The 18,843-nt window shown below is 45.3% G+C and overlaps 1 protein-coding gene across 1 annotated transcript in view; it reads right to left on the bottom strand.

Moving 5' to 3' along the window:
• The window catches only part of SH3PXD2B (SH3 and PX domains 2B), a 106,839-nt gene that overhangs the window by 27,258 nt on the left and 60,738 nt on the right, over positions 1–18,843 (bottom strand). The window contains exons 6-8 of the mRNA XM_037500256.2: positions 11,439–11,464; positions 4,838–4,972; positions 834–938 (exon numbers count right to left, since the gene is read on the bottom strand). Of these exons, the coding sequence (XP_037356153.1) occupies positions 834–938; positions 4,838–4,972; positions 11,439–11,464 (266 nt within the window). The remainder of the gene's footprint in view (positions 1–833; positions 939–4,837; positions 4,973–11,438; positions 11,465–18,843) is intronic.

Genomic DNA, 18,843 nt, shown 5'->3' with positions numbered 1-18,843 from the left:
CCCAAATATTCAACCCTAGGTAAGGTATGGTTACATAGTAACTATCTCTGGTTATTGTTTTTATTGTTTACTTATTTATTATTTTGTCTTTGCTAAGTGCTTTGTTCTTAGCAATCTCATATAATTAAAAGAAAAAAGAAACTCCATGAAATAGATATCCTCTTTTCCATTTTTAAAGGCAGCGGCTGAGGTGTAGAAAGGTTAAGTTATTGACCCAAGATCAGCAGTAAATGGTACAGCAGAAATTTAGATTTGAGTCTGACTCCAATTTATTAATTGAGGTGCATTTATACTCTAGTTTTGGGAATGCTTCTAGGAGGAAAGAGTTGGCTGGGCCTTAGTATTTCTGGCATAGCAGGAGTATGTTGGGAAAGTTCCCTGGGAAATGGAAGTGTGTGGGTGATCCAGGGGTCAGCCCTGATCTTGATGCCTGGTCAGGGCCACTAAACTAACAGAGAAAGCAGAGATATTTCCAGATGGATACAGATGTCTCACACATGAGCTAGAAGCAGCCCCAGCATCCTGGGTATCAGATAATCAGGGCAGGGAGGAGCGAGGTGACAGCAATCAGGCTGGGTCCCTCCTGAGAGTCATGGAGGTCTCAGGACCCCAGCTCCAGCCAGGCTCTCCCAGTTGGTTCCCAAAGAAGGGTGGGGTTGCCATTAGCTCAACCCTGAGGCCAGGCTTCAGGTTCATGGGTTACAGAGCCTGAGGCATGATGTCACTGAATTTGGAGGCAGAGGCCAAAGGGAAGGGACTGGGTAGAAGACCCCAGGGGGAAATGACTGGCACAGGTCTCCCCAGTGAGCTGGAGGCCCAAGCCCCTTGCCTACCTTCTTCAGGCTGTAGGGAAAACTCATCTTGCACACCATCCTGCCCTTCTAGGCAGGTGGCAGGGACCCAGCCTTGCTCTTCGGCGGTGCTAACGAACCACCAACCTGGGAAAAGGGGAGTGAAGACATGTTAGTTGGATCACAATATAATGATATATTCAGTCACTACACCAGTCAAAGCTCAGGATAATGTTGAAAAATCACCATTTCATTGGTGGAACACAACTACCCAAGTTAGCTACCTGCTAAGACAGGCTAGCAAGAACCCTGCTCCCAAGTGGGGGGTGAGGGGTGGGGACCAGGGAGAGAAGGTCCTGCTAAATGATGAGTAAAGGATGTAGCTGCCTTTACTAAGATGTGTGATGCATGAATCATTTTATTTTTTTCATCATTTCCTTGATTTTTTTTTGAATCTCAAGTTTTAAAATCTATTTTTCCTACCACGATCTTAAATCTGTATCTATTTCTCCTTCCCGTCCCTCTTAACCTCAGCACTCTCACTGCATTTATTAATATCCACTCATTTTTGTATTTTACTTTGCCAAATTGTCTGTTATGTCAATGTCTAGTATCGTTTATCATTATGACTTGCTCTATTCTATTTCCCTTGAACTCCCTCCGTTTTGCTGTAAATGACTGCATTTCATCTTTCCTTATGGCTGAACAGTACTCACTAATAATTTTATACTCATGCACCCCTTAATGACAGGGATATGTTCTGAGAAATTGTCACTGGATTGTTTCATTGTGTGAATGTCGCAGGTTGTAATTACACATGTCCAGGTGGTCTTGCCTCCCACAGACCCAGGCTGTGTGGTCCAGTCTACCAGGACATATAAGTGTGCTGTTGAAAGCATTGTTAAACAAGGTATGGCTGTATTTGTATTATCTTATATAATCTTGTCCCGACTGCACAGATGAGGAAACTGGGTTCCCAGGGGCAGACTTGTCCAAGGTCAGCTTCGGCAGAGCTACGATTTGCACTCAGGCTGTCTGATACTGAAGCCACAGCCCTGATCACTTATCTGAGACCCACGATGCTATTGGATCTGTGCATCTCAGGTAAATCTGACTCAGGTTGAACAGCTTGAGAGGCCTCCCACCCAGATTCCGCACATTCCTCTTTGAGGAAAGCCTTGCATGGAGCTTATGGTAGAAAGGATAATGACCCACAAAGATGTCCACATCACTACCTCTGGAATAGGGAATAGGTTAAACTACATGCAAAGAGGAATGGAGGGATTAAGGTTGCGTATTAGCTGCCCCAACCTTCAAATAGGGAGATTATCCTGGATCACCTGGGTGGGTGCAAAGTAAATACAAGGATCTGCAAATATGCAAGGGAGAGGCAGAAGAGCCAGGGGCTGTGGTTACAGAAGAAAGGCAGAGACAGATGGTGGTTTTGAAGAGGGAGGAAGAGGCCATGAGCCAAGGGAGGTGGGCGGGCACTACAGGCTGGAAAAGGCCAAAACACAGATGCTATCCCAAGCCTGCAGAAGGTAATGGGCTAACTGCCTGGATATTAGCCCATTTTAGGACTTCTGACCCATTGAACCGTGGGATAACAAATCTGTTTTGTTTAAAGCCACTGAGTTTGGGATAGTTCACTATAGCATCAAGAGGAAATTATCATAAGGGCCAAACAGCTTATTTGGATCTGCTCCCCAAGGTCACACACCTCCAAGACTTGGTGACCCCAAAGAAAAAAGAAGGGACAGACTCTTGAGCAAGCTTTCTGGTCTTACAGGGAGTCCTTTGCTCCTGACCTTCCTGAAGTGGAAGGAAGTCGCCTTCTGCTTTATTCAATTGGATGTGCCTTTTAAAGTACATATTATGGTGCCTGGGAACTCTCTGTGAGAATGAATGGGGCAGATGAATCTGACAAGCCATAAATTAGAAGATACGTCATATGCCGTCGTAGAACTCATTATTTGTAGGTATGTATGGGCGGGGAAGGGGGGAGGGGGAGGAAGGATAAGGAATCTGTCATAATAGCCCTGGCATGCAGTGACAGCAAAGATGCACCTGCTGTCTGAGAGCTTCACATCTACGCACTGCTGATCAGCTGGCTCCCCCTAACAGCCGTAGGGAGTATGTATTATTCCTGCCCCTATTTTACAGGTGAGACTTGGAGAAGGCCAGTGACATGTCTGAGGTCATGAAGACAGAAAGTGATGGAGCCAGAACTTGAACCCAGGCTGTCCAGCTTCATAGTCTGATCTTGACCATCTGTTAACAACTTATGCATGGCCCGAGGGACAGTAAATCTATTATAGATGATGACCATTTGCAAGCAGGCGATTGGGCTGCATCTTAATGTTTGAAATGTGCTTATCTCATAGTCCAGCAGTTCTACCTCTCAGTATGTGGTTTGATGAAACACTTACCAGCGTGTGCACAGAAACGCTATTCATGTTAGAGAAAAACATGGCTTATTTGGGTCTAATAGTATATAGCTAAGAGAATAAGAGCTAAATGTTGACTGAAAGCAGCATGTCTCAGATCAAAATGAGTTGACACCAATGGGTTTAAAACTCCCCCGACCCAATTATATGCACATACACGCAAATAAGATCTACGTATGTGTACGTGCATACATGTATAGACACAAATATAACACCCATACACACACAGATTACATATACATGAATAAATATCTCTGTGTAAATATGTGAGTAACTGATCTAGAAGGATTTGTACCAAACCATTAAAGGTAGTAGAAAAAAAAGATTTTAAATTTATCATTGAGTTTCAAGTTTTAAGTAGATTGCATTACTTGGATAAGTAAAATATAACTAACAATAATGTTGCCTGCTTCTTAGCCCCTTGAAGATGTGACTATTTCTATCTGCCTTCCCACCTACTCCCTGACTTTGGACATTCTGGGTTGTCCCCAACACCGGCTCCCGGCTCCCCCTTCTTTTGTCCCCACAGTCATCTGAGCCATATTGCATAATCTGCATGTACTCATTTTCAGGAATCAGAAAGTCATGTGGTCTTGGGGCTGGCTGGCTGGGCTGGAATTTTAGCTCCACAACCTCTCATGAGATGCTGAGTGAGTGACTGAATGACGTGGAAGCTGGGTGTCCTAGCTGTGCAGCAGGGGTAACAATGGCTACAGTGAGAAATCAAGGGACCTGGGTTGGCTAATGTTAATCTTCTGACTAACTGGTGACATGATCTAGATGCTTCTAGAAATAGACTTTCCCCTAGTTGTTTAACTTTAGTCACTGGGGCATCACACAGATTGAGTTGCTAAAAGTATTAGCATTTAGCCACAACAGAGGCAATGGGTTTATGTCACCTTTCTCTGTAGAGGGGCCCGCCCACCCGGGGCCCACCCACCCCTGCCTCTTGCTCTTTGCCTTCATTGGTTCTCAATGGCTACTATGTGGCAAAAAGGAAGGAAACCCACAATTTTGAGTACCTACTGTTTGCCAAATACAGGATTACATACTTTGTATGTATTAGCTCATTTAATCCTTGTAACAGCTCTATGGAACACAACTTTTTAAAAAATTTTGCAGATAAGAAATTGAAGGTCAGAGGCTAAGTCTATCATACCACATTCTGTCAGCCACCTGCCAGTATACATGATTAGTGGTCCTTGGGATGGGCAGGTATGCTGAGGTAACAAGAGGTATGTCTGTCCCACCAGAGCCCACAGCTGACGCAGTCATTGTGGATTAGAGGCATGGTAATCAGAGGCAAATCAACAGAGAGACTTTCTGAGGAATGCTGGCCTTTGTGTCTCCAAGTACTCTGAAACCAGAGGGAATGTTCATCATTTGGTTCAGAAATGAGTCATGGAACAAATTGGTAACATCTGAACCAGCAGGATGCTGGTGAGTTGTGACCAAGTTGGATGTTCAAGCACTGGGATCAAACGGGGACAGCTTTCTAGGAGGCAATCTGCTGGAGCTATAGGAACTGACCATGATTGCATTTTCTGTGTTTTCTGTTGTGGGGGCTTGGTGGGGAAGGAGATGATCTAGGTCCCCTACCTGACTCGTTCTTCTCGATGATGTCCACTACTTGCCCCACACTGAGGCTAATCTCCGAGCTCTCTTGCTTCTGGTAGTCTGCCACCACCACATACTGCTCCAGGACCATGGGGTCCACTGAGGTCAAGTCACCTCCTGTAGATACAAAACCCTATCAGTTGTCACATCTGGCCACCATCCATGCAGGATCCAGAAGCAGGACCCAGGGAAACAGACATTTCAGGGCAGGAGGACATTCCAAAAAGAAAAAGGAGTTGTTTAAGAATTGGTCTCAAGGGTGACACCATTGTTTCATTCATTTGCTCACTCAACTCTCAAAATTTACCAAGTGCCTAATCTGTATAGGCATTGTTCTGGGAACTAGGGGTTCAGTTATTAAGATATGATACTTGCCCTGAGGAAGCTGACAGTCTAGTAGAAAAATTCATTCATTCATTCCCATCCATCCATCCATCCATCCCTTCATCAACCATTATTCATCTACTTGTCATCTATTTGAACAAACATCCATCCATCCAGATTTTATCACCCATCACCCACCCAACTATATATACATCCATGATCATGATCCAGCAAAACAAACATCATCCATCATCCATCTAACCAAGCATCCACTCATCTACCCAACTAAACATCTATCCATCATCCAATCAATTAAACATCCACCTATTCACCATTCATTCAACCATCTATCCATTTGTCATCCACCCAACTCAATATCCATCCATCATCCATCCATCCATTCATCCTATTAATTCATGAAGTCACCAATGATGTTCCAGACACTATTAGGTGCTGGAGTACTAAAGTTAGTGAGACAGAAATATTTCTAGCCTCAAGTAACTCACTCTTGTTGGGGAGACAGACACATAAAGAAGTATATGTGTTCAATAACTATCAGATAATGTAAACATGGGTTATTGACAGATGCTGGAAACAGTCATAATGCTGGGCCAAGAAGGAATAGGAAAGGGGACATTACATTAAATGGGGTGGTCAGCCAGCCCTCCCGAAGGAAGTGACATAAAGCAGAGACCTGAGGGAAAAGGAATCACAAGGAGATAGGAAAGAGTGGTGCCTGCAGTCTCTGGGATGGGAAAGGGCTTGGAACCTTCTAGGAACCGGAAGGAGGCCAGGGTGGCTGCAGTCCAGTGAGTGAGGGCAGGGTCCTAACTGAGGTCACCCCAGGAGGTGAGGCAAAGCAAGATGTTTGGATTCTTTTAAAAATCCTGAAGTAGAAAGCCACTTAAGGGCTTAAAGAGAGAACAACAAGTTAAGATTCACATCTTTAAAAGAATTCTGACAGCATGCAGAGAGTGGATGAAAGGCAGGCAGGAACAAAAGCAGGAGGACAAATGTAGGTCACAGAGATGTTAGCCAAAAGATGATGGTGGCTGTGGACTGGGGCAGAGCAGCAGGGGGTAGGGGTTCTGGGAGAGGCTGTTCCACAGCTGGTGCTCTCTGCAATTGTGCAGCCCTGGTTAAGTACCAAGACCTAGCTGATAAAGAAATGACAAGCTGTTGCAGAATGAAGGTTATATAAGGGACATCTGAGTTCAGAGACTTGAAAGGGAAGGGGACAGCACTCCAGAGCAGCAGAATATATGTGGGGACCACAGGACGCTGATTTTCTTAATATTCTGATTTAAAGGATTCGCTCCTGTTTCCATCAACATCTGAAACAGTCAGGCAATCCCCATTTCTAAATACACCCGGTGGTAGAGTGGCATGCGAGAGCTGACTTATACTGAGTTGATTTTGTGCGTCTCTTGCCAACTCTATTGCCTGATTTGTACTTCCTAGCACACCGTGCTCTAGCCTCAGTCATGAGCAGCAGCACAAAGGCCCTTTGTTAGAACCATGCATGCTGACATTTGGTGAAAACCCCAACAGGGCACTGAAGCAAGGTGAAGGGTCACAGTTTCTTGGCTCTGTGGGCACATTCTGGTCATTCATGCTCTCAGTGACCTTGCCACTTGCACCATGGGTGGAGAAAGCAGGAGGAGAAAAGAGACACACACAGATAAATAGAGAGAGAGAGAGAGAAAGAGAAAGAGAGAGAAGGAGACAGAAGATGGAGGGTGTAGGTTCAGAAGGGAAGGGTTGGGAGGGAAGCAGCCCGGTGAATGCCTACACACAGTCTACACACCTTACACAAATGATGCCAACACAACCACCCTGGATAGTGGGTACTGAACCCCCATCTTACAGACAAAAAGACAGGCTCACAGATATCAAGTGACTTGTCTTGAATCCCACAGCTAGTTGGTGACACCTGGGCTAGGTGGCAGTGGTTGTTAAGAGAGTATGATAGAGAAGGAAGGATGGCTTGTGGCCTGCTTCTCCATCGGTCCCCATGGCCGCCCTGGGGACCATTAGGCAGACTCTTATGTCTTTGTGTCTATTCAAGGCTTGACTGTTGGCAAATGGAATTCCTATGTAATCTCCTCGGAGGTCAGGCTGCAGGGCTGGCCTCTTCCCAGCCTCAGGCACAAGAGCCCACCCAAGCCAGCTGTCTTTCAGTGGCCTGAGAGCAGACTGGTCTGCCTCCTCTCTGCTGCCCACATTAGAGCATGAAATTGTAGGGCAGCGTTTTGGCTGTCTCAACACACTGGAACTGTGCTCCTAAAAGGAACCATCACATGAGTGAGTAAATAATACAGATGCTGGATTCCTGGGGGCCTTTGGCTCCCTGTCCTGGTCATTTCTAGGTGGGGCTCCCCAGGGAATGCAGTCAGTAGAGATCTGAGTCTACAGTGTATGGCTGAGATATAGCCTACCTGGGGCTCACAACCTGAGGAACGGAGCTAATCCGTTTTGGCCCTATGTGGGCTTCCTCCAGGTAACTACTGTGCTTCCCTGTGCCTGAACTGGAGAAGGAGCTGGAGAGGAGGAAAAGCACCCTCTTCCCAGCCTGGCTAGAGGCTGTGCCTGGGCCCACATTCATGCTCAGAGACAAATACAGGTCTTCCAGGCAGGCAGTCAGTGGGCTGGTGGGGACACAGCGGAGGCTGTGTGCAGGTGTGGGGGCTCTCTGCTGTCACCTGCAGTGGTTGCAGGACTTTCTCACAGTACAGGTTTTGTGCAGGCAGACTTCTTCCCTAGCGCTCCATGACCCACTCATGCACAATCTCACTGAGTGACATCCTCTACACTAGAGTCTGAAGAGCTCTCTTGGATGCTGGGGAGCGAAGAGGGGATTCCCGTCACTGGTGTCTATCATGCTTGGAACTTCCAGTCTGTCCTCCATACTGCAGCCATGGTGCTTACACTCAAATGCTATTCTGATCACGCCACTCACTGCTCAGAGCCTGATATGGCCCCCCGGTGCTCACAGGTACCCCACAATCTGGACTCTGCTTGTCCTTCTGGCTTTGCCTTTTAACGACCTCAACCCTGGTTCACCCATAAAACTGGAACTTACAACTGATGGTGACACAGCTGTAACTGTATACAATTTTCAGGACTCTGATTAATGGAATGATCTATTCAATTCTACACCAACTCTCCTATCCAGACTGCCCGGGGATTTGGGTTAACTATGAACAGTGACAGAGTCAGGGCATCATGAACTCACTGTGAACAAGACAGGAGACCAGAAAATTGGGAGGGAGCAGGGTTTCAGACTCTGGGCTGGCATGCGTGGATCAGCTACTAGCACAGGGCTTAGGTATTGCCTTCAAGGCTTGTTCAGGGACCAGGTCCTAGTCTTACATCTCCTTGTTTTACTATGACAGTAGCTTTGAGACTGATGTTAGTGTCTGAAGAGAGTACTTTAAGTTGCTTTTCCAGCACCAGTTCTTCCAGAGCAGGTTGACTTCCGGAGGAGTCAACCTATCAAAACGTCATTTATTTGACCAACCAGAAGTCTCAAACTAGGCTTTAGGTCATTTAGGTGTTAGGTGGTGACACCTACTAGTGGACAGTGATATTGTGGCCAAGCTCTACAATGCACAGTAATTGCAGTGCCCAAAAGTTGCTGCAGGTGGCTAATTTTTAGGAGCTGCAATGTGCAATCAAAGAAATCCCAAGGAACATCCTTTGGGTGGGTTATTAGGAGATAAGAGAGAAGGAGGTCAGCAGAAGGGAGGAGACTGCGCAGTAGAAGGGTGTTTTTAACACTGAGGAAGTGTTGTAAAATAGTCTCAAGAGGAATAGTGTCTAATCTACCAATGAGTTTTCTATTTAGGTATGTTTTTATTCATAGTGACATGTTTTTAATTTTTAAAATGATAAGTGCTGTGGATATACTTAACTGTGCCCCCCTCAATTCATATGTTAAAACACCTCATGATATACTTGAGGATAGGGCCTCTGGGAGCTTATTAGGGTTAAATGAGGTCATGGGGGGGGCCACCATGAGGATTAGTGTCCTTAAATGAAGAGGCACTGAGAGCTTGCTTTCTCTACCATGTAAGTACACAATGAGAAGACAGCCATGTGCAAACCCGGAGGATCTAATTTCAGACTTCTAGCCTCCATACCTGTGAGCAAAAAAGTTTCTTCTGTTTAGCTCACTCAGTGTATAGTACTTTGTTATGGCAGCCTGAGAACACATGCAATGAGGAATAATGGTAAAGTGGATTTTTTTCTAAATGTTCACTATACTGCCAGTTTTGGTGAAAAAGCCAGTAAATAAAAGACTACTTTAATAAGGGTAGAAAAATCAAGAAGCAAGATGCTCCTTAGACAACTAGACAGCCTGTAAAATCTGAGTGGGAGGATTTTTCCTGCAAAAGAATTTGAGAATACATTAACCGAAGGCTGCAGGAGCCGGCCAGCCAGCCAACCCTGACAGGGAAAGACTGCCTTCTCCAATTGAGTTTTCTGGCCCAGAAATCCAGCGCTTGGGCAGTCAGCCATAACTCCATTTCAAGTTCAATCAAGAAGGTAGGTTATAACATAAAGGAAGTGTTCAAAGGTCAGATGAAAAATAAGGCTAATTCCAGCATGGGTTCCTAGACTGAATGAGAAAAGACGTTATTTCTACCCAACTGAACTAGAAATAAATCTGTCCCCCATCATTGCAAGTGAATGATGTCACACTGGTCACCACAAAATTAGAGCTCTTCTGTCTTTTCCAGACCTGTCCCCTCATGAAGCCTGTTCTGACCGGACACTTCTGTTTTCACAAACCAGAGCTGTCTCTTTCCTCTCTCCTTCCCACCCACTCTCTCCAGGAAAGTCTCTGCACATGCAGAGCCAGAAATGCTATGACCAGCTGCTCCTCCTCTCCTTTCTGCTCTTTTCTAAGAAACATACTATTATCTTCAGGACTCAAAGACTATTTGCAGTTTTTGCAGGATACCACAGGTTGGCCAGTACCAATTTAACCAGAAAGCAGACTGGTCAGGAAGAGGCCAGAGTTCATTCCAGACGCCACACCCAGAGGCACAGAAATCCAGTTCATCTCCACAATTCTTTGCAAAAATGGCCTTGGAGTCTATAAAGCTGACCATAGGCCTTGTACCCAGGGACCCAAAGATGTTGAATTTGGATTTTATTCTGACGCCTTAAAGGGAAACTGTAGCAAACATATATCACTTATAACATGCCAGGCACTGGTCTAGGTGTTCTATACATATTACTATAAATCCTCTAATAATCCTACAGGGTAGATCACTAATCCCATTTCAAAGATGAAACTGAAAACATCTTCTTTTCCATACTTATCAACCCCCTCAAAATTCCTAGAGACCTAAATAAATAACTCAGAATTCTGGAAGGGTTGAAGACCACACTAGCTCCAGGTATGGCTCTGGTTTTTGCAAATGTGGGACATGATCTTGGGTCACAGGAAGAAGAGTTGGGCTGTTGTGAATGTAAATTTATCACCCCCTGGCCTGTGAGAAAGCAATCGATCCTCTCTGTACACCCAATTTCCCACCAACTCTTTTTCAATGAATGCTCTTGATAGGATAGTTGTGCCATCCAGGGAATGAAAGGCATTATGAAGGAGGAGAGTTGACTTTGAGGAGAGTGGAAGTGAGCATAGGAACTGTTTGAAATAGCAGTTGCCACTGTCCAGAAGAGTAGCTGGCAGACGAAGTACAGAGGCTGGGCATGGGGTTCAGGATGTCAGTGGGATGAAACTTAAATCTGGGCACTGTCCTCTGTCCCAGCATGCCCTTCACTGTGTGGAAGTACTGACTCCTCTTCAAGATCCTGGGTCTTCCTTTTTTACCCCTTTACAATACCCAAAAGGAATGCTCAGAGTTCCACATTCCTTTATCTAAAGTAGAACAAAGCATTAACATACTACAGCATAGTCAGAAGTCTGTCTGTTTCCCATTCCCCACTGAGGCAATCGGGAAAGATAGGATGATTCATCCACTTTGTAATTTCTAGGTATAGGATGAAACAATCTCTAATCCAATCAACAGGGTGGGGTATCAGTCAATTAACCATGCATGCAGGCATCCACCCATCCAACCACCCACCCACCCTCCCACCCAGCCTATACACCTTCCCTCCCCCCCATCCCTCTACCCATCTATCCATCCCATTCCCAATGTAGTGTCCAAGGCCTAGAGCATCATAGGTGCTCAGCAAGGATATGTTTAACATTGAACAAATAGTAGAAAATGAAAAATATTCTTACCAGATTTCTTTTTCCCAACATGGTCCCTGTATAAGAAAGAAAGGGGTTGGGGGAAGAGTAAAAAGTGAGTACATTTAGTGTATTGGCATGAGCTATTCCATTAGGAATTCTGAGTTTCTCCATCCCATAACATCTCTGTCAATCAATAAAATATAAGCCAGCCCCAGAGACCCAGACTCTTTAAAAAAGAATTCCTTTTATTTTTCTGTTTGCCTGATAAGTGTCCTGGTGCCCTGGGTACCAGCATCTCTACTCTGTTTGTAAAGCAAGGGACCCTGTGTTGGAGTCGCCAGGTGGGGGGTACATAGTTTGAAAATAGGGCTAGGCCTCCACATTGCACTGAGCCTGATGCCCACCTGGCCAGGCACAGCAGAGTTCCTTCTTAAAGCTCCCAGATCTTTAGACATGGAGCAGAAAGGGTTTTGTGGTACGCAGAACACACTCAACTTGAGTAGAAATGTGAATAGCAGTGAACACAGCACATGTCCCCATGGTGACATGGGGAACATGGCTATAGGCTAGAATTCATATGGAATAATGAGTAACGATTCCTTTACATCTGTCAACCACATCAGGGTTTATATATACAACTGCACTGCAAATAAAATACTATAAATCAGTGTCTACAAAAGACTTTCCAGTAAGTTACAAGGTTTCCGTATTATAAAGGGAAAAGGGTGACAACAGGATGGTTGGTTGAAACGTTTGCTATAATTACTGAACATGCCAGAACCTGCTAGGTACTTTTAGCTCACTCGTTGAATATGCATACTAACTTTAGGAAAGAAGTATTCTTTTTTTGCCCATTTTACAAATGAAGAAAATGAGGCACAGAGAGGTTAAGTTACTTGTCCCAAGTCACACAGTTAGCAAGTGCTACAGGCAGGATCTGAACCCAGTTCTAGCTAATTTTTAAAAATTGAGATGCAATTTACATACCATAAAATTCATCCTTGTAAAAGTGTACAGTTCACTTTTTAGTACAGTCACAAGGTTGTATACCCATCACTACTATCTAATTCCGGAAAATTTTTATCACTCTAAAAAGAAACCCTATAGCCAACAGCAGTCACTTTTCATTACCAGCCCCTGGCAACCACTGATTGGCTTGCTGTCTCTTGTTATTTATCTACTGCGGACACTATATGAATAGAGTCATAGAACAGGTGGCATCTTCTGCCTGGCTTCTTTTATATAATATCATGTTTTCAAGGTTCATCCATATTGTAGTATGTATTGTAGTAAGTATAGTGTTACTTTTGTAGTAAGTATAGCATTACTTTTCATGGCTGTATAATATCTCATTGTGTGGGTAAAGTACACTTTGACTATGTTCATCAGCTAATGGGCATCTGGGTTATTTCCACTCTAAGGCTATTATGAATATTGCTTCTATAAAAACATTTGTGCACATGTTTTTGTGAGGATACGTATTTTTCTTTTCTTGGTTACATATTTTTCTTTTCTTGGTTACATACAAAGGAATGGAATTACTGGGTGATATGGTAACTCTAGGTTTAAGTTTTTGAGAAATTGCCAAGCTGTCTTCCAGCAGCTGCGCACTTTTACATTCCCACTAGCAACATATGAAGGTTCCACTTTCTCCACATTCTTGCCAACACTTGTTGCTATCTGTCTTTTTGATTCTAGCCATCCTTGTGGGTGTGAAGTGGTATCTCACTGTGGTTTGGATTTGTATTTCCTGGTAGCCAATGATGCTGAACATCTCCATATGGATACTGGCCATCTGTGTCTCTTCTTCAGAGAAATATCAATTCCATGTCTGATCTTAAGTCTAGGTTTTTAACCACCACGTAATAGAGTTTTCAGTGTAGCCTCAGGAAAGGGGCGGGGGTTGACCTGGGAGGAGCTTGGGCTACTTTCCCATGTGTCTGGGAAGAGCAGCAGGGCCTGGCCAAGCGACTGGCTAGGACAGTGGGTCCCAGGCCTGGTGCTACCCAGTGAGGTTAAACTTTATCATCCCCTTCAGGGGAGCACGAGGATAACAGCACAATATCTGAGCTCACATATCCTGGTACGTGCTGTGTGCAGTGGTCAGAGAACCGTTCCTGGGCCAACCCACTGAATGCTCTCACCCAACTGTTCAGGGTTGTTTCACAGATGGAGACAAGGAGGACCAGAGAGGGGAAGCGCCTCACCCAAGACTGGAGCCCAGGGAGACTGGCAGACTTTTCTTGGACAGCCCAGAAGGTCAAGTCCCCCCTTAGTTGCCAGCTATAAGACATACCAAAAGGCTTCCAAGGCTGCTTCCATGCAAAGCACCTTCTCCCCCAGGGGCCATCCAACCCTGCAACCTGAGGCATCTCTGGGTAACTTGAAGCCCAGTCTGCTGCCCTGCCACTTGACCAGTGTCCCAACCCAGTAGGGGGTTGGGGCAGTAGGGGTGATTGGGAGGTAGCAGAAGTAGCTGGTGTGGGCTCAGCAGGTATGTTATTTCCTTTGTGTGACCAGTATGGGGTAGTGCACAGTTTTCTTAAGCATGGCAGCAAAAGCTTCCTCTAAAAACTCCTGGGAAAGACCCCTGACTTGGGATTAGTTTTGCTAGGGGGAAAAGGATGTCCTAAAGCTAATTCCATACAGGCTTTGTGGACTCTACCCCCACCCCAGGCCAAAGCCAAAGACACTGGGAACTCCAAATCCCATCACCACCAAAGGGAAGGTGGCTGGGACCTGAGGGTGGGGTTAAGCAGCCAGGCTGGTATAAAGCCAGACACGTGGGTTTTGGAGGGGATCCCCCCATTTTTGGCTCTCCGCCAGCTAGAAGTGTCCAGTCAGCTCTGAGAGTGACTTTGGGTTTCCAGGTCGGTGGATCGGGTAGGACACATTAAAGACTTTATTTCCCTATTTTCTCCCTGAGTTGTACATTTTCCTTATTTCCTTTTCCCTTGTAAATAAACCTTTTATTAACCTTTTGTGTATGCCTGTAATGGAGTATTAATAAGTCCCTTTTAAGCGCGCGGGTGAGGACCCACAGCCAGGCAATCCGTTCAATATCGGGGCTGCCCTATAACAGTTTGAGGATTCTGATCTGGAAACACTTCCCCTCACTGTGCATCACTCACAAAACCAAGAACTAGTGTGCAGCATAGACTTCCTGTTACGGTTCCAGAGCCACTCCTCTGGCCCTCAGCAACATCTCTCCTTCCTTCCCTCTTCCCCTTCCAAGTCTGGTTTAAAGACCTGAAGGCATCACTAGGACCTGTCTAGTACCAGACACTATCCTTCATGGGCAGGATGGTTGGTCTGTGTGAGTAGTAAGTCTCTGAAAGGACTGGGGACCACAAGAAGGTATACACTCTCATGGGAAGAGCAGTTTTCCCTCTCAGGCCTTCCAGATGGTTCTGCTTCCCCTGAGTCTCCCAGCAAAAACAGCAACCAAGATGTCAGCAAGGTTAGCCCTGTCCATTTCTACTGATGAGGAAATAGGAGCTCAGAGAAGTCAAGTCACTTGTCCAAGGATACACAGCAGGGAAGAGACAGAGATCAGAAACTTTTTTTTTTCCTTCCAAGAAGCCTCTGAGAACCAGATACAAATACTGCAGCAGGATGCTGGTTAGCTTATCCCAGCTGTTATTTTGTGCTTTCTTTGGTACAGTCTAGGCTGTTAGTATTTCCAGTAGATGTTCTAATTGTGTGTCTGTCTCCACAAGTTTTCACAGCTTGAGGGCTGAGGGTAGGAGCTATTTTCCCCTTGTATTCTTCCTGAAGAAGAATGGCAAGTGCTCATTAACACGATAGGGAGTGGTCTTTTTTGTTTTGCTTTTTAAATGAATGGAGCAATTAGATTTCTTCTAGCTGTAGAAAGGTTCTTAAACATTTTTGAGATTCTTACCACATGCCATACAGGGAAATAAATTCTAACTAATTTAACGAGAAAAGGTTAGAAGAAAACCCAAACTATAAATCATCTAGAAAAAAATTATGGTGGATTTCTTCTATTCAATGTTGCCTGCCCCTTAAAGCCTGCAAGTAATGGGAGCAGTCAGCAGAAAAATAGTCACCAGGGCCTTCCCTGGTGGCACAGTGGTTGAGCGCTGGGCTGTGAGGCTGCCCACAGCCTCTGCAGTGCCGGTTCGTTCCCCGGCCGCCGGCGAGGGTCCCACAAAAAAAAAAAAAAAAAAGAAGAAAAGAAAGAAAGAAAAATGGTCACCAGATTTGACTTCACAAAAACCTATAATGTGCATACATCATCAAAATCACAAAGAAAATATAACGCACAATAAATGGGGCAAATATTTACAAGGATGGTGAAGACTAATATTAATATATGAAGAGCTTATAAAAATCAATAATCGAAACAGCAAAACCAACAGGAAAATGAACAAAGAAGATTTTCCTTTTCAACTTTGATTATTATAGAATCCAGAGCCTCTGACTCTGTAATTCCAATGCCAACCTGGCTTGAAGTATTTTCTGGCTGAAGAAATTCCCACCAGCCCTCCAGCCACCTAAAGGCAGGATTTGGGTGTGTTTTTCTTACTTTCAGTGTGTGTGGTGGTTGTGGAAAATGTTTGGGGAATGGGGCCTCCCTGGTTGTGCAAGGGGTTAAGATGCAACCTATGAAGCTATCCGCAGCCACTGCAGCATGAGTTCGATCCCCCAGCTGACCAGGGAGCAACCCAGATGGCGCAGCACACCTCTCCTGACTTCCCTGCTGCTCCTCTCAGCAGTGTGTTTCAGTCAATCTGCCTGTTCTGTTCCTCACTCTGTCTCTGGTGAATCCTCTCACCATCCACACCTCTGGCCTGTACCCCAGTACTTGTCTGCATGAATAAAAAAATCTTAAAAAAAGAAAATGTTTGGGGAATGAAGGCATTTGAATGAGGTGCCCGTGTCTTGCCGTTTTTGCTGGGAGACTCAGGGGAAGCAGAGCCATCTGGAAGGCCTGAGAGGGAAGACTGCTCTTCCCACGAGAATGTGTATCTCCTTGTGGTCCCCAGTCCTTTCAGAGACTTACTACTCACACAGACCAATTAACGTCTCTGTTATTATCTCACAAGAGAGAGCGAAATTCAAGCATCTTGGCCCTAAAATGCTACAGAGCTACAGAGCTGTGAAAACGGACTCTTCCTACTATGTGCTCGGCACTTCACACACATTGTATACCCAAGCCTCCCATCACTCGCAAAGTAGGTATTATTATTATTATTCCCATTTAAGAAGTCAGTGTAGGACTAGCCTCCCTAAAATGTTCAGAGGCTTTTTCCTAGAAGTGTCACCTTGATATATGGAGCTAAGGTCAAAAGAGGCCTATGGCAGAAACTACTACCAATAAATAATGTAGATCACTTACATTTAGGGGCATCTCCAGAAAACCTGTGTCAGAGAAAACTTTCTTACGGCAGGGAAAACTCCAGAAGCAAGGTCTGGTCCCATGAAGTTTATTTCCCTCCTTGACATGTGAGATCTGCTCCCCCTCTCCTTGATGCCCCAGGCCATTTAGCACAGAATATAAACCCTATTTACTCTAGAACACACAGCCATATATATAAAGCTTCTATACACGTTATTAAACTTTTCTCCTACTAATCTGTTGTTAATTTGTCCAGTCTCAGAAGAGCCCCCTGGTGGGTGGGGGATTTCCCCCTCCACGATGACCTAATGGAATGGACTCCCCTTAAAAGTATCAGAGCAAAATTCTAACTACAGGAAACTGGGGAAAGGTTTACCCTTTGAATTATTACATTATTAATTAATACCCACAGGTCACCATGACTTCAGAGCCCCAAACTCAAAAAATTCATTGTTGACCAAGCCTTCATTTTCCTAATCCCTATTACATTTCAGCCTCTTAATAAACCTGTAATATAAGCAACTGAGGCAGAAAAGGGGGAGGGGTGATCTATTTGCCCAGGTAGAACAGCTGGCTGCCTGGCTGGCAGATGGTCTCTGTCATATTGGCCCTATCCACACACCCCTCCCAGACCCTGCATCTGCCCTCTTGTGCCTAGGACTCTGGCCGGCCCTCAATACCCATAAGCTGATAAAAGAATGCCAGCACCCATAGCTGAGAATAGCATGGGTCTAGAATGTCCTTTCTAGCAAATGGGGAAAAGTGCTGCCTCGACTACCAGAGAGTGACAACACCCCCATGTCCCAGCTCCCCTACAGCTCTGACTCTGCCCTGTACCCTATCCTGTGTCCTTCCTTCGTGAGCAAAGGTACCCAGACTCTTCTCAAGCACAGCAGGTTGCCCCTGGGCTGGCTTTCTCCTGTTTGTGTCCAAAAATTGGTCAGATGCCTGTTCAGAGGCTGGGGATCCACTTCTCCCAACCTCTCTAGGCGGGAGGCCAAGGACATCCTAGAATTAACATTCAGAAGTGGCACCAGGGCAGTGGTTCTTAACCAAAATGTGGGCTTTGGCATAATCAAGGGGCCTCCTAAAACTGAGAGAAACCACCTTTGGGGTGAAAGAAGAAAGCTTTTACTGGATTCTCCATGTGGTCTGTGATCTCCCCAAAAGTTAAATTTTCTGGAACTCTGAGATGAAGTAGGAGAGAACCTAGATGTTGCTGAATCCTGCAACCCAAGGAACCCACATCCGGTCAATTTTCACCCTCAGGGGGCTGGTGTTCCTCCTTCTTGTTGCCCACAGGCACCAAGCCAGGTGTGTAGCACACCTGCCAAAAGCTTCCCAGCAGGTTCCCAAGCAACACTACAAGAGGTCTTGCAGTCCATCTCACAAAAAAGGAAAGTGAAGCACAGGGCTGGGAAGCAATCTGCCAAGCTCACCAGTCTGAAAGTGGTCAAGCAATTCTCCCTGTTGAGGGTCCATCAGCTGGACATCCTGATCAACTCCTGGAGTAAAAGCAGCTGTGGTTGGGTGTTCAGAGAAAAGATGTCATGGGCCACCACTTTTTGAGCACTTGGAAAGTCAGTGAAATTTTTACTTAACAGTCATTCAATTTCCACTGTATACCTAAGGTGGGCTGCTATTTCCATTTTGCAAGGGAGGCCCAGGGTTATGTACCTCAAGTCAGGTGGAGGTGGGATTTGAACTCGGGTGTCACCCACTGCAAATCCAGGCTCTTTCTCTTAAGCCTGGTGGCCCCTGGCATGGGAAGTGCATGTGCGCACACGCACATATACGTCGTGTACACACACATGCGCACATACACACACAAAGGCTGCACTGGGCTTAGGTTAAGATTCATGCAGAGCTGGGAAAAATTCACTTCCAACTCTTTCCAACTGTGTGAACTTGGGCAAGTGTCTTTTGTCATTCTGAGCCTCAGCTTTCTCATCCGTAAAATGGGAATAACAGCTCCTACGGTAGTTTGCTGAGAATGAGGTGGAAACTGAACACTTTAAGCTCCATTGTCTCGGATTCATCTCACTATAGAAATTAGAACTGAGGCTAGAGGTTGGCAACTTAACTGTGAAA

Source organism: Talpa occidentalis, unplaced genomic scaffold (genome assembly GCF_014898055.3).
Source record: "Talpa occidentalis isolate TD23 unplaced genomic scaffold, MPIMG_talOcc4v2.1 talOcc4.9, whole genome shotgun sequence".
Taxonomy (NCBI): Eukaryota; Metazoa; Chordata; class Mammalia; order Eulipotyphla; family Talpidae; genus Talpa; species Talpa occidentalis.
This window is presented reverse-complemented; position numbering and strand designations above follow the sequence as displayed.